The sequence below is a fragment of the Mya arenaria genome, chromosome 1 (genome assembly GCF_026914265.1).
Source record: "Mya arenaria isolate MELC-2E11 chromosome 1, ASM2691426v1".
Lineage (NCBI taxonomy): Eukaryota > Metazoa > Mollusca > Bivalvia > Myida > Myidae > Mya > Mya arenaria.
This window is the reverse complement of record NC_069122.1, coordinates 62,181,541-62,196,549: the sequence shown is the minus strand read 5'-3', so window position 1 is coordinate 62,196,549 and position 15,009 is coordinate 62,181,541. Positions and strand designations below refer to the sequence as shown.

Below are 15,009 nucleotides of genomic sequence, written 5' to 3'. Positions count from 1 at the left end.
TTTTTTGAATATATAGGTTTCAATTCCACAAAAATATAAAATCTGATATTATAATTAGCATCATTTAAGGACAAAATCAAGTAAATACATGTAATAATCTAGTTATAATGCATTATTATTCAGAAGATGCGTTGTTTCTCCACAAATTGCAGGTGCATTTTTCACTCAAACATTCAGAATTTAACGTAAATGTGTACTTTTAGATTTATTGTTGTTTCAATTGTAGAACAGTTAGTTGAGCGCTTAAAACATGGGCAAAAAGATGGAAATGTTATCACCTAAAGGGTTATCAGAAGACGTTGGTTTGCTAATTTTAGGTTATTTCCTGTAGCATTTTGAATGGTTTATCAGATAATCACAGATATGGCAGTTTTGGGTTCTTGTTGATGTATTTATAATACTTCCTGTCATTTTAGTAACAGGTTTTGTGGCTTTGGATTTATAATCATAAAAAAACATCAAATAGTTTTAAAGATTTTGGTATGATTTTTGTATTACAATATATGTATAATGACTTTGAGTAATTTCAAGGGAGCTAACTACATATCTACAGATAATTTAGTCTGGAAATGTATGCAATGACTATGAGTTATATCTGCCCAATTATTCAATAGCTATAGATTGTTTTATATTTGTTATATTCTTGGCTCATTGGCATGGTTTAGGTTATGATGCACTTGATTTGATTAACCAAATTGTAATCGATTAAACCGGTTTGGTTAGTCTTTAAAAGTATGAAAATAGTATTCCATTTAAATGCTAACATAATTGAGTGATGCATCAATTAATCATTATTATTTTACCAAGACTGTATTTGTCTTGGGTCATAGTCTCATTTTATGCAAATAAGATTGATGCCCTTCTTATTAACAAATTGTAAATTCTTTCTCAAATAAAATGCCAAGTTTCGGATGATGTAACTAATACTGGACAAGACTGGACATCACCCTTCCATTAAGCAGGCACTTGGGAGGGATTAGCATCAATTGATGAACTACAAGGTTTTCAGCAAATATTTGAAAATTAGCTCTCTGGTGTCTGCCTATTTTGTTTGACCATATAAATATGTGGACCATCTTGCTAATTACTTTTCTTTTGCCCAGTGTGAATTGTTTAGATTTCTACCCAATTTACACTGTTTGTAATTCACAGATTAAATAAAAGTGCACCATCAAATGACAAAGACCAACCTCCTTTTGAAGAGCTAGCTTTTTAGGTCTCCTTTTGAAGAGTGTCTATATAAACCATCATTTATAAGAGGCTTAAGTTAATCTACTGGAAAGAAACCTCTTGTTGCATTTTTATGACACAGGAATCTAATTGAACTAACTGTCATAAAATTGTTGCTAAATTTGTTAGAGTTGCTATTCTTGTCATCTTAAGCCTGAATTTTCACATTCACTCTGAGTTGTTAGACCACATGCATTGCACTTTTGTGCATGTAATAAAATTAATTGAAACATGTGATAAGTATGATTGTTACATGCAATAAAATGTTGATTTTTTCTCTCAATGTTTCCTACAACACAGCATGCTTTATTGAAGCCAATGAAAATCGAAATTCATCATTCAACTATGGACACTTTAAAACATTCCCTTTAACTTGTAGTATCATTGCTTCAATAACTTGATAAAAAATGTCAAATGAAAGCAGTATACATGTACTTGATCACACATGTAGCACAAAAATGTTCACTATGACTGAGACGTAAAAAGGGTCACTTAAGAATCTAAGTGTTAGCTCAGTCAAGTACGTAAATAATGATGTTTAGATGAAGAAGGAATTTCCTTATTGTAAGAAGATGCATCCTTAAGATTATGTACGCTTTATCTTTAGGAACAGCACAACATTTGTTGTGTTGTATCCTTATTGCAAACACTTGAATTTCACTGATATAATGTAGTTTTAATCATATTTAATGTTTGATTTTATATGAGATGTCACAAATTGATTTATGGACCTCATGACAAACTGATTCATAGATTGATCTTGAATTTTGGACGTCTATATTTCTCTTCATTTTCTACTGAATCACAGCAAGTTGCAGGTATTTTTTCAATTTTATATTTATAGTAATTCTTTGTATTTTTAACATATTATAATAGTTCATGTTCACAATTTAAACATTGTTTTATGAAGGTTTTTATGACATGAATCTGATCCGATCGAATGTGATCTTGTTGACAATGATTAGGATTTATCTTTTTTATCAGTTTCATGTCATGGTGTCAAAATCCATCTAAGACATGGAGAATAATGAAACTTTTGTTTAATAAACAGATAAAAAAAGTTTTCATCCTGGAAAAGTAACTGTTACTGGAACAATATTTTTGTAACCTAAATGTTTCGATTTATATCAGAGATTCAATTTTGTTATTTTTCTTCATTCATTTTGAATAAGGAGAGAATTCAAAGGAATGCAAATATTAATATTCGACAATCAGTGTCAATCTAAAATCCACTTAAAATATCATCATTTCAAGGTACACAAAAACAACATTCATACAAGCGCAGTTTGCCTCTGGTGAAATAATAATAACACATGTCAAAAGTAGAATTGGTTCTGTTTTTTTTGTAACACATTTACTTTTGAAAATTACAAAAACAGATTAATAAGGAATAAGTGTCCAATTGTTCGCAAGTGTGTATTTTTTGCTAACTTTTTCAATACCCCTCTGTGTAATTTCATCAGGCGTAGATTTTTGATCTGAAAACGATACCACTCTTCATGAAAGGGACTTTAAAATGTTGAAATAGGTCTCCATATCGTCAGGCGTTTAGAGCTACACCTAGGTAAAATCGAGGGGGGAAACATTTCATGCTTCAACGAGTGTATATTTACATTTCACGAGTGTGATCAACCGTAAAATGCCTTCGAGCAATACACTCGGCTGTCACACTGCTCAGTCAGCTAGCTAGGGGAGTCACTTGTTTCATTCACTTGAGAATCTGAAATATATCGTAAAAATCAGTCTCACCATTCATTTCCATCTGAAAACCAGTGATGTTCAATAGTTTGTTGTGATTTGGCGAACTTGTAATACTGTTAGGACTGTTAGTGTATTTGGGACTTAGCTTAGACAGAGCCTGCGTAGCATGATCAAGATATTTGGATTGTTGGAAAAGTATTTCTAGTGTGACTGTTAAATCACGTCTATTTAATGTTACGGTAAAGAGGTTCAGATCTATAATACAGAAAGTGTTTTACATTGGTTAAGATTGTGATAGTTTATTGAAAAAGCTGTGAACATTTTTGTCTGTACTGGAGAAGGGCTTTATGTTATACGGTCACCTGAGGTCAACGGACAAATAAAAAGGTGAATAATACATGTGAACACAGAGGAGACACACATTAATTGGCGTTAAATTAAATCTGACAGTGGACAATTATTAATACCATCTTGACTTGGGGGTCATCGTGATAAATTCTATACAATTTGTGGTAAGACATTAATGACTTTATTACTCTATAATCATTCTTCTTATTTTACAGCTTAATGTTGATAATTGTACTTCATACTCGTTTAAAATATACTTTGGAAAAAATGATATTTCACCATGCCATGGATGAATAAAGAAAACAGCGACCATTGAAATTGAAATCATTTCTTGCACTATTGAATGTATTGACAGAAGTTTTTGATGATCCTTATCGAAGCCATGACCTTCACCTTACAGATATAATGTTTTCTTGTTTGTATAAGGCCTTATTTGATTATATCATGCAGATCATGGGTAAATCATTCATTCAATATTTTCTGTTTTTATCGGAAAAACAATTGTTGAAATAATGTATATCAGGGTCACAATGTTGGCATAACTTCGTATTTGTACTTTAAATATTTTCGTTAGGACTTAAAATTTTTGTCAATCACACAGGGTATCAATAGTCTGTTGTATTAATACAGGACAAAACTCCTCCAGGATAAATAGACAAGATTATTTGTACTTATTGATTCAAACACCAACAATCTGCATTCTGTGTAAAATTTACGTTCTGGTTTGTTTTCATGTTTCCTGAATAGGTTAGTCTAGCCCTAAAGAAAATGTTCAGGCATTGTTCGATTAGAAGTATTGTTCTATACAAATATTTATGTTTATAAGAGATTGATTTCACATGTAAAAGGTTCTTACATTATCCCCCCCTCTCCCGTCCCCAAGGAAAAACACATGAATTGTTGGTTATTCATACAGCATTGGATCTATAATAGTGTAATTCTGTAGAAAAAGTTTGGGGTATTCTCAATTGTTACTTATAATGATGGAAAAATCAATTCAGAAATGATACTTTTATGATATGTTGATTTCTGTTTTCCGAAAGTATTTGTGGTATATGTTATCAGGTAGCGTTGTACGGATAAGTCGTGGTTTATAGGAAGTGCTGATTTTAAACTGCTAAGGTGAGATTAAAACGTCAGCTGTTCTTTTGGATTAGGAAAGATTAGGAAACAATATATTCAATCGTTTAAGAAAGTATTTAACCGCTTATGGTGAAATATTATAAGGACATGCAATTTCTGATTTATATATACATGAAAGAGGGGGGTGACTGAAGGATTTGAAGCATTAATTTTTGTGTGTCATATTTAATCATTATCTCTGACAAAACTGTTTTTAAGTGTTTGTTGTGGGTAAAAATGTCTTGAAATAGTTTGGTTGCTGGGAAAGCTCGAGATTCAGTAAAATCTGTGACAGGAATACCCATCGAAAGGTCAGTTCCACCCAATTACTCTGTCATTTTATTTTTGAGTATAAAAATCTGGCATAATTGTCTGCCAGCGATTTATCGGTGACAAGATGACACCAGCTGGGCACTTTTCTCTAGAAATAATCTCTAAACATCGAAGCGACATTTACCGAAATTGCTCAAAACTAGCTATCGAAATCACCCGTTTCCGGACCTAAAATTGAATGAAGGTATTTTATGAATGTCATTTCTATTGTTCCTAGATACTGAGTACATTAACTGTTAACTGTTCATAATAGAGTAAAGATGTTGATTTTACAAATGCTTTGGCCCAACAAATAGTTCCGTTTCGACTCAACAGTAACAGGAAGCAAATGAAAGCCACAAGTGGCTGAAGCCGTTTAAAAGGAAAATCTAATCATCTCTATTCTCTTCCTATTTTGATCAATATTTCCCTTACAATATGCAAGTTAGCATGCGCTTTTAGTAAAATACATGATATTTTGGAAAAATTGACTTTTGAAGATTATGCTAATTCGTAATTATGAAGTTCTCTTCCTGAACTGGGACTAAACACCATAAAAATGCAAATTTCTCCGGAGTTACAGAGTAACACATTCAGTTACAGGTTTGGCTGACGGAATAGTTCGTAAACCAAATTAAACGAGATGTGAACCATATTAAACAAGATGGTTTACAACTGTATTTTGTCTCTCTTGTTATTTTTGCCCCAATAATCGTTTTAAGTACATGACAAAAAAAACGTGTCCTCTGCGTTGTTAAACATGTAAATCCAGTTGAAATCGTGTTGAATTAGTAGTTGTGTGAATGCACCCTGTAGGGTGAGCGGTAAATTTTCAGAAAAATGACCTGTCAACGAAATGTTAAGCCCTTGCTTTGTAAAAGGGAAAAAATGTCCTCAAAAACAAGGGGATGGGTGAAATCTTTGTTAGATTAATTCTAATGATGAAAAGACCATGAAGTAAAGAGATTGTTCAATGCAAGAATGAGAAATTTCTCATAAGGTTACTCATTTATCTCAAGTATATACTGCTATACCCAAAATACTGAAAGAAACAACATATTTTGTTCCTTATTAATAATAAATAACAACAACCGATTAGTGCTTTGTAAATTTAATTGTTTATATGTCTGATCCTATAGGCATTCTGGGATATTAAATTTTAACAAATTTTTTGCTTATAATTTGGTTTATAAAAAAATACCATATTAGTTTCATTTAAAACCAAGGAAGTGTTTTTTGATCTGCCAAAGTAACCAAATTTATCTGTACACACAAAGCTACTACTACTCAAAATTCAGAAACCGGTAACATTCTTGTCACTTCAGTAGTACTGAACGTGTCAAATTCATGTCATTATTCCCAGTATACATTCATACATGAGTCAAACAGTTACTTGTGTGGTATACGGACCGCTACGTTATATAGTAACAAATGCTGCTCATTTAGACAATATTACATCAGAACAAAATCAATTCTAAGGGGTACAATGATTTGTTACACTTTGCCTCTAGAGAACATTGAAGTAACCAGTGGAATAATGCTAATTAGGAATGCACACAAACAGGCATTTAATATACATCTATTCTTAGTAACTGTGACAATTTCACTTTGCATATTATAAGAATGATAGTTATGAAAGTTGCTTTACTTTGCATTAAGCATGATAGAAATGAATGTTGCTTTTTCAAAAATGCACAGCATGGTCATATACACAACTTCAGAATGCATTTAGCGAAAGTTACAACAGGAATGAATATATTGCTCATTTAGAATTTATACCAATACACGACCTAATGGGAACACTGACTCTGCCTTTGATCTGACTGTAACTATGTTTTATCTGGAATGTGATCAAATTTGCCTGCAAGGCACGTCCAGTCTGTTTTCTGGGTCTAGTACGAAAATATGTTGATTGAAAAACGGTGGAAAAGGTCCCAATGTACATTTTCATGATTTATTTGTAAGGATTTGTAAGGGTTACTATGATGATCACCTGTTGCATTGAAGGTCACTAACAGGTCCAGTGGGGGCACACCAGGCAAGCATCCCTCCTAAAATCGCCCAAGTTTACTTTTTATTTCAATATAAGAGAAAAAAAATATTCGCCCAAAATGCACCATTTCGGAATAGAAATTGTTAACATTTTCTTGGGGGATTACCTCCCAAACCTCTCTGATTTGAGGGAGAAGTGCAAGTGAAAAGGTCGGTCACCACTGTAAGTTAAGCCCCCTCTGATGTTGATTCCTGGATCCATCCCTGATGGTGTCATTGCCAAACATGACCGATGTTCGATCTACACTATATACTGCTAGGAATTGATGAGGTTGTATTTTATGGCATAGCTAGTAAAACAAATTTATGTGTTGATCTGATTGAGAAACTGTTGCACAAGTGTTAAAGTCAAGCTATACTTATATACTGACTTATAAACGTTGAATTATCTGCCCATATCTGAGAGATTTTGGTGGATTTATTTAGTTACATTTGTGGGAAGTATTACAATTTTATTGCGTAGCATAAAAAATAAGTCAGGGTACATTTAACGTGATAATTTGAAGGAACAACTTCATGATTGATCTATTATATGTGAGTAATGATGAGCTGAATGAATGGATTCATTGGTTTCGAAAATCATAATGGCAACATTTGTTGATGAAAATAGGGATAATACAAATGAATATTTTATCAAGAAAATCGCTCCCATTTAATGATCAAAATTCATAAATAGAAAAGTGTACTGTATGTACATTGTAACGAGCGTTGGATAAATGAGAAATGTTAAATGTTCGAAAAATGTAGAGACATTAAGATAGGAGGTTGAGTCAATGTAGATGTGTGATTGGAAAAATTAGTATGCAGCTCATCAAGCCTTCACAGGATACACAGAAACACTGTAAGGTGCATCTCCTTTTTTGGAATTGACGCTGCGTCTCAAATTTAATAATTCATTTCATTAATTCGTTTGAAGTTCTATCAATCATTTGCATTTATAAATAAGATTATCTATGGAAATTACAAAATGATTTTTTTTTTACAATTTCTGAGCTTTGAGTTTACAAAACTAAAAGACATTGTATGGTTGACATTCTAAGTAGTTTAGGCTTGGAGAATCAACAGAGACGAGAGCCTAATGGAAACCCACATGTCCTGGGTTGGTGACCACCAAACAAACTCCCACACATGACACATTATATTAGGATGGTATAAAAAACAACAACATTTCTTATCCCTATATGTCACAATAGAATTTGCTATTTCATAACTAATGTATAAACCTGTCTAATAAATCTCTAATGTTGAGTGAAAAATGCATGTAGCCTATTAGGTTGAGTACTTAGTAATAGTGGAGCAAATCTGGGCAGATCAGGCAGCTCGTGTTGTAAGTACATGAGGTTAGTAATAGCCGGGCAGCTTGTGATGTTTAAAGGACATGAGATTGCTTATGAGTGACTGAATTACGTTGACATACTTTAATGCATGAAAATTCTTTGCATACTTCGACATAGGACACTACTACAAGCTCTGGTGAGCTCATTGTCAAAATAAAAAATGAGAGAAAAATGATCTTACATCAAGATAATGCTGAAAAAAGTGATACTATTTGCTCATCCTTTTTAGGTAATTGACAAATACTTCATGTTGCTATGTTACGCTTTTAAATAACAATCTTGTTTTTGTACGCATATTTGAGATTCTTTCGTTTCCTAAACATTTAAAGGAGAATGTATTGATGTACAAGTGATTGAGACTGTAATATTTCTCTTGTTAATGGAAAATTCAAATATGAGATAAGGTGCCCATTAATGGTATTTTCTTCAACCTTTTTAGTGTCGGTTGTAACAGATAAGTCAAATCATACCTTGTTAACAGGTTTTGTTTTCGTAAGCATTTGTTTGCATAGTGTTTATTAAGTGTATCCGAATTATGATAATACAGATCCTAGTTTTCATACAAGTATATCAGTGACTACATGTTATGGTGCATATCCTAATCTTGCTTAAAGCCTGCTGATTTAAAAGCCATTTACGTAGATTATATAGCCGAAGGCACACTATATAATATAAGAGTAAAATATATATCAAAATTATTAATAATATTATAAGCTTAGTGGTTTTAAATTGTAACCTTATTCAGGAAGGAATTTAATTTTATTCAACAAATAAAGTTGGATGTGTAATTAGATGCAAATTAGTTTCTTATTATACACTTTTCATATTGTCATTGACAATTTCTAGTGCTGTTTCACTTAATAGTAACATTCATGCAATTTTAATTAGGCGTATTCAACATTTACAAAGCAACTGTTATGAAAGGGGAACACTGTATAATAGAAAATTCAGTATAAATTATGCATGAGCAGATATTGTTTCAATTAACTCCCAAAACTAATGTGCAACAATACGCATTTACGACATGTGCATGTCTTTACATTGTTTCATTGTTGCGTATTGTCATTTTATTGCTACATAGGGCAGGGATCATTTCTTGATTGACACATATATAGAGCTGGTTTACTTCATTACCTAGAGCTAAATCATGTCAAAAATGTATCGATGGGCGTAAATTAAGACGGTGTAACTGTTACCATACTGTCAAACAGTCGTGTAATTACTGGCATTATTTATAGGGTCGTCAGAATTTGAACATTTAAATTACGTCTTTTACTAAGCTTTATTGCAAAGGAGTTGGTCAAAATTATTAGGTTTCAAAAAATTGTCTGCAGTTTACACAACTTTAGGTTGTACAAACCATGATAACTATAGTCATTTAAACATTAAGTGGTACGCAGCTATAGAAATTCTTCTTAAATACTTAGATGTAAGCATTATCTGGCCTGTCAGCTAAAAGTCTACAATTTTTTCGAAATATTCCAAATTTTTATTACTGTAATTATTTAGAGATGATTTGCAGTGAAAATAGTATGGTGATAAAAATTATCTCCTGAGACAGCGGTCTAAGCTAAGGAGATTTTTGTGGCAGTTTAATAAAGTCATAAATCCTGGATGATTTTACGCACCAAAAAGTGAAATTTCAAGAGGATCGATTTATGATTTGGGCTTTAACTGTATGTATATGGTTTATTACTCCATCTAGAATATACCTGAATAAACATGCACATGGGTTTTTGAAATGCTTCGCTCAAGTACCTCATATAAAATAGGGGAAAAAGAGGGGTGTTTCACATTCAAATTAGGTTAGTGTTGAAAATTCATTTTAAAAACATATTTAGACCATTACATAGTGATTAATTGTTGAAAGAAATGTATTTAAGCTTGTCACCTTATGATGCTATTGATAAAAAAACAACAAATTATTTCATTGTAATTTGTAATGTTAAACTAATTCTTAAAAAAAACGTTTTCAGAGAATTTAAATGAAATATTTGCAAAAAGCAGAAGTATATTTGAAACTGATGTTTCTTTTACTTTTAATTGTTCCAGTGAAAAAAAAAAATTGTTTCTGATACTGATTAAAATCGAAACCATATCATATTGCTTAATTTAAGCTTGCAGGCTGTTCTATAATACTCCCAGATCATAAGATGCTAACTTTAAGAACACCCCTTTCTGGACTCCTTTAGCCAAATTTAATCAGCCCAGATTAGGGTTGTAGTGTTTATGTAAAGCAAAGGTGGGTCGGCCATATATAATCAAATATTTCTATAGTAAAGTAGAAAAGCAAATTTACATTAAGTCTTGGGTTCACGGCTATAGATAAGACGGGTATGTAATGGCCCGTCTTTGCTCAAATATCCCCTGTGATATGTGTAGAGAGATTGCGAACTTCAAACCTTTTAGATATTTTGTGATTGATTTTTAAAAGGAAATTTGTTTTTATAGTATCTTCTGTTTAATTTGTATTTCCTGTTTTTAAAGGGTTTGGAAATAAATAGAGTTTAGGTTTACATTATAAAAATCTTACGATTAAAGGAATATTTGATTGAAGGTAAGTAAGAAATTCATTTAAATAGTGTCAAACAAAAATATAGTAAAATACTGAGAGAGCTACAAATTGAATAAGATTACTATTAAATGAAATATCAACATATTTTAAGTTATTTAAATAAATAAAAATAAAAAGGAGATATCTTAAGCATTAGAAAAAAGTATTTAAGAATATTTTACAAATTAAAGGGAAGTACCGGTAATAATGATATTTTGTGAAAGGGAGATAATTAAAACAGTGTTTAATATACTGGCAACAATTTCAGCATTTTTATATGAAATTGACATGCTTCTCTGATTATGACAAATAATCTTGTGGAAATTTGGGATGTTACACTGAAATTAAAATGACAACAACATTAATACATTAGGAAATCAGGAAAGCAGAGAGAAAACCTCAAAAACTGGTTGAATTTCATGGTTGATGGTTTTGATAAATACTGAAACTATTTCTACAGTTTATACAAATATTGCAAATGCATACTTTCTTTATTATACATTCTACAGTAGATGTTTTATAATGGTATGATAAATACTATTTTTTGCATATAGATGTATGTAAATCTAATTGTCAAAGGCGAGCATTTTTCAGTTGAATTGTATTTGATTTGTGTTGTAGCGTATAAATGAGACATACTGTAACTTAAATCTTCATTGAACAAAATCTTGGCAAGTGTTTCAAACAACAATGACAGAAAAAAATGTTTACAAAGGCATGAGATATTCTGACTAATGCGAAAACAACCAAGAACATGTACTCTTTGTCCATTTAGTGAAAACCTAAACTTAGGCAGAAACAGGTAAACATTAATTACACGGGTGTATCTGTGCTGTCCATTTAGTTGAATGTAACCGCCCCGAGGGCTTAATAGTGTCAGCTATCAGACGAGAATTCTAAACCATAAAAAATGGATGCTGTCAAATAAAATGGCTACTGCGTAAAATGTCAGTTGTAGGCAATGTAACAAACAGTTATGTTTAAAACAAAACGAGATCCTCGCATTGTTGTTTAGTAATATAGCCACTGTTGTGATTTAATTCTGAATATATAATCCTTGGTAATGGAAAACCTTGTTTGGGATATGTTAATGGTAAGAAAACAAGGTTTTTTAACATCTGTTTCTGACCTTTTGAGGTTGTTTTACATGGAAATTAATGTTTGTAATTTATTAAAATTGTAATAAGAAACTGGTAGCAATCTTGATAAAGAATATGCCTGTTTGCTTTGAAGAATTTATTTTATATAAGATGGTGCGCAGTACCCAACATCCATACTCTTTGAATTTAAACCAAACATTGTATTCATTTTATGAATATCAAATAATAGTTACTTATTGAAAGAGCAAAAAAAAAGCTGAGTATTTATACAGGAGTGTTTAATATCAGGGAAATGAGAAAATTGTTCATTGGAGTATGAAATGTGAGCCTCTTCTGTCATTTTTCTATGGAAATGTAATAATTGGATCATCCAAGGATATTTATATCTGTTTTATTCAAGAAAACCTGCCAGGTATAAAAATTGCTCTTTTAACACATATCAGAGGGAAAATAATTTACCTCAATGGTTTCATAAAATCAAATTATAGTTTTAAGCATCCACCTTTCACAACAAAAAGGGTATTGTACACTCAATTTTATCAACAAACCTTTTTTTGTAATTTGACATTTAGTGTGAAATTATTTTCACTTGAATAATATAGGGGATTGTTTGAATAAAAAATAATAGAGAGTGTAGATTTTATGGGAAGTCAAAACATAACCAGCCTCAATTTTAACTCATCAAATAGCTGTAAATATGCAAAGGTTAAAAGCATAAATCATTTAGCCACAAACTGTAGGCATTTTTGATTTATTACTCTGACAAATGGTGTAACTTTGCTTGTTAAACATTGCTTATAGCTATCCACCGGGCAAGGACATATGTTTTAACATTGTATTTTGAACCTCAAGGTAAAATTGTAATGTACCAAAATGTAGGACCGGATACGAGTGTTGCTCAAAGGCTGTTCAAGCAGTATCCAATATTCTTGGGGTATCCTTTTCTGGCTTAAGTTTCCTTAAGATTACATTTTGAAAAAGTGCTGAAAATCTTTTGATGTACTTACATGTATCCTTTTCTGGCTTAAGTTTCCTAAAGATTACATTTCAAAAAGTGCTGAATCATTCAATGTACTTCAGGTATCATTATTGTTTCACACTTTAAATTGCTCAAAGTTTTTGCAAATACAGTTTTCCAAATATTTTTTTAAAATGATGAGAGTAGCGGGTTTGATTAATTCCTTTTGGTCTAGGCAATGCCCCAGCATATTATCAAAAGTTTATGGAGATATCACATGGCATGTAAGATGGCTATAACTTGTACTATGTACTCTAACTTCTTCAAACAGAATATGTATTAAGTGAGCAGCTCAGATTTAAGAAACAGAGAGACTTGTAAGAAGAATCTGTCCCAGCTCAGCCCAAAGAGAAAGTTGATAACATCTTTATACCCTAACAATGTACCATATAGGCCTCCTATTACAGTGATACATTCGAACACTTGCTTTAATGCATTGTCAGCAATGGCAAGTTGATGATAGTTAATTTGGATACCCAGGAAATACCAATGTGTTATATAACATAACTGATACTTCATTTTAGTTATCTAACAAGCAAATGACCAACCTTCATAATTCTTTTGCATTTTCTCATTTCAGACATACACACCGCGCAATATGCCGGCCGCCAGTCCAAACACATCTCAGTCGAGCGGGGGTAGTCAGTCAGGAGACCAGCTTAGCAAAACCAACCTGTACATACGCGGACTCAACCCCAACACTACAGATAAAGACTTGGTCAACTTGTGCAATCCGTAAGTTTACATTATTGGCATAGTCCTTCTATACCTTCTACTAAATGTCTTTATTGCTATTGATGATGATGGTGATGAGGATCAGGATCAGGATGAGGTGGAGGAGGAAAATAATGGTGTTGTTGTTGTTGATGATTATGATATCAGTATTGCTGGTGTTGAAATAACCTTATAAGGAGGAAAAGAGTTTGTGTCCTGTCCTTAGGATTGAAAGCAGAACCTCTTGATCTCATGACAAGCCATACCTCAACCACATTGGGCATGTTCTATAGCTCCATAGCAAGGCTGCTGGAGATGACTTTATGGCTGATACTATGGTGGGGATGGGCAATGCCAGCTATAGTAATACATATTTGCTGCTGTTCCATTAAAATGAAGCCATGTGTTCTGTGTTGTCCTTCACAGTTTTTTTTAAAACAACTTTTATGAAACCTTTCATCATAAACATTAAAACATGCAGTTTCTTACATCAATTATATTGTATATTGCATCCTGGGGTTTTTATTTTCTTGTGGCATTTATTTATTATGATTATCGCAGAGTTTTATGTTCTGTTAAAGTAGTTATCGGCATAATACCTGTTCAAACTATGCAACCTGCATCTTTAAGATATGGTTTGATTTCTCGGACAGGTTTTTTGTTGTTTCAAATTCTACTAACTGTATTTGATACTTTTTATATCCTAACCAAAGCTTTTTAGAATATAACCACACATCACCTGTTCATTCATTAAAACACTATGCCCTACTATTACTTAAGTCAGTTCTAAAAAACCTAGCCCTAGTAATCAAAGCTAGTTGTAAAATATTGCGCTGGACCATCTGTGTGTGTTGGAAGAGCTCACTCAGCCAGTAAATCATAAAAAGAAATGTTTCCGAGTTTATCTACCTATGAATCTTTCTAAAAAAATAGATAAAAACAAAGTTAAGACAGCAGGAAGGCAGATATTATCTAATTCAGAATTTATGTATCAAAGTCAGCTCAAGAAGATTAGATGGGGGATAAGGAAGACAGGCTGAAGACCAGAAGAGACAGTAGGAAGTCTCGGAGCACACTGTGAATCGAGGCCATCACAAAATGGCTTTCAAGTGTTTGTTGGTTCCAAAGAGCGAAAGATTTGGTTTTGGCTTGAACAAATAGACATCAATCAATCAGTTAAAGTCTTAAGAGCTAAAGTTACACTCAGAATAGAATGCTTCATGACCCTGGGGCATAAAAAGCAAAACCCGAAAAATATTTTACATTTTCACGATAAAACAATACATACAGTTGTGTTTATCACAAGCATTTATAACGAATAATATTTTTTATATAAAATAAAAATTGCTCTAATATATTCCTGTATACTGTGATATGTTCAAGCCACTTCATCTCAAGGTCAAGGTCAAAACTTGTTGCATACCATATCTTACAACTATCAACCTAATACTTCTAACTAAGACTAAAAATTGTAAACAAAAATTAAATTGGTTCAAAATTGCAATTTATATCTGCTTAAAT

The 15,009-nt window shown here is 32.1% G+C and overlaps 1 protein-coding gene across 7 annotated transcripts in view; it reads left to right on the top strand.

Moving 5' to 3' along the window:
* Positions 1–1,850: 1,850 nt before the first annotated feature.
* LOC128240159 (RNA-binding motif, single-stranded-interacting protein 2-like) overlaps positions 1,851–15,009 on the top strand; it is a 49,709-nt gene continuing 36,550 nt past the window's right edge. For 2 of the 7 annotated variants that reach the window (XR_008262084.1, XR_008262080.1), the window contains exons 1-2: positions 2,892–3,443; positions 13,355–13,509. Coding sequence is in view for 5 of the 7 variants with exons in the window: in XM_052956684.1 (XP_052812644.1) it covers positions 13,373–13,509 (137 nt within the window). In the remaining 2 variants the exon portion in view is untranslated. Of the gene's footprint in view, positions 2,049–2,891; positions 3,444–13,354; positions 13,510–15,009 lie in introns of those variants that run through there. The other 5 variants (XM_052956684.1, XM_052956697.1, XM_052956690.1 and 2 more) reach the window with 5 other exon arrangements.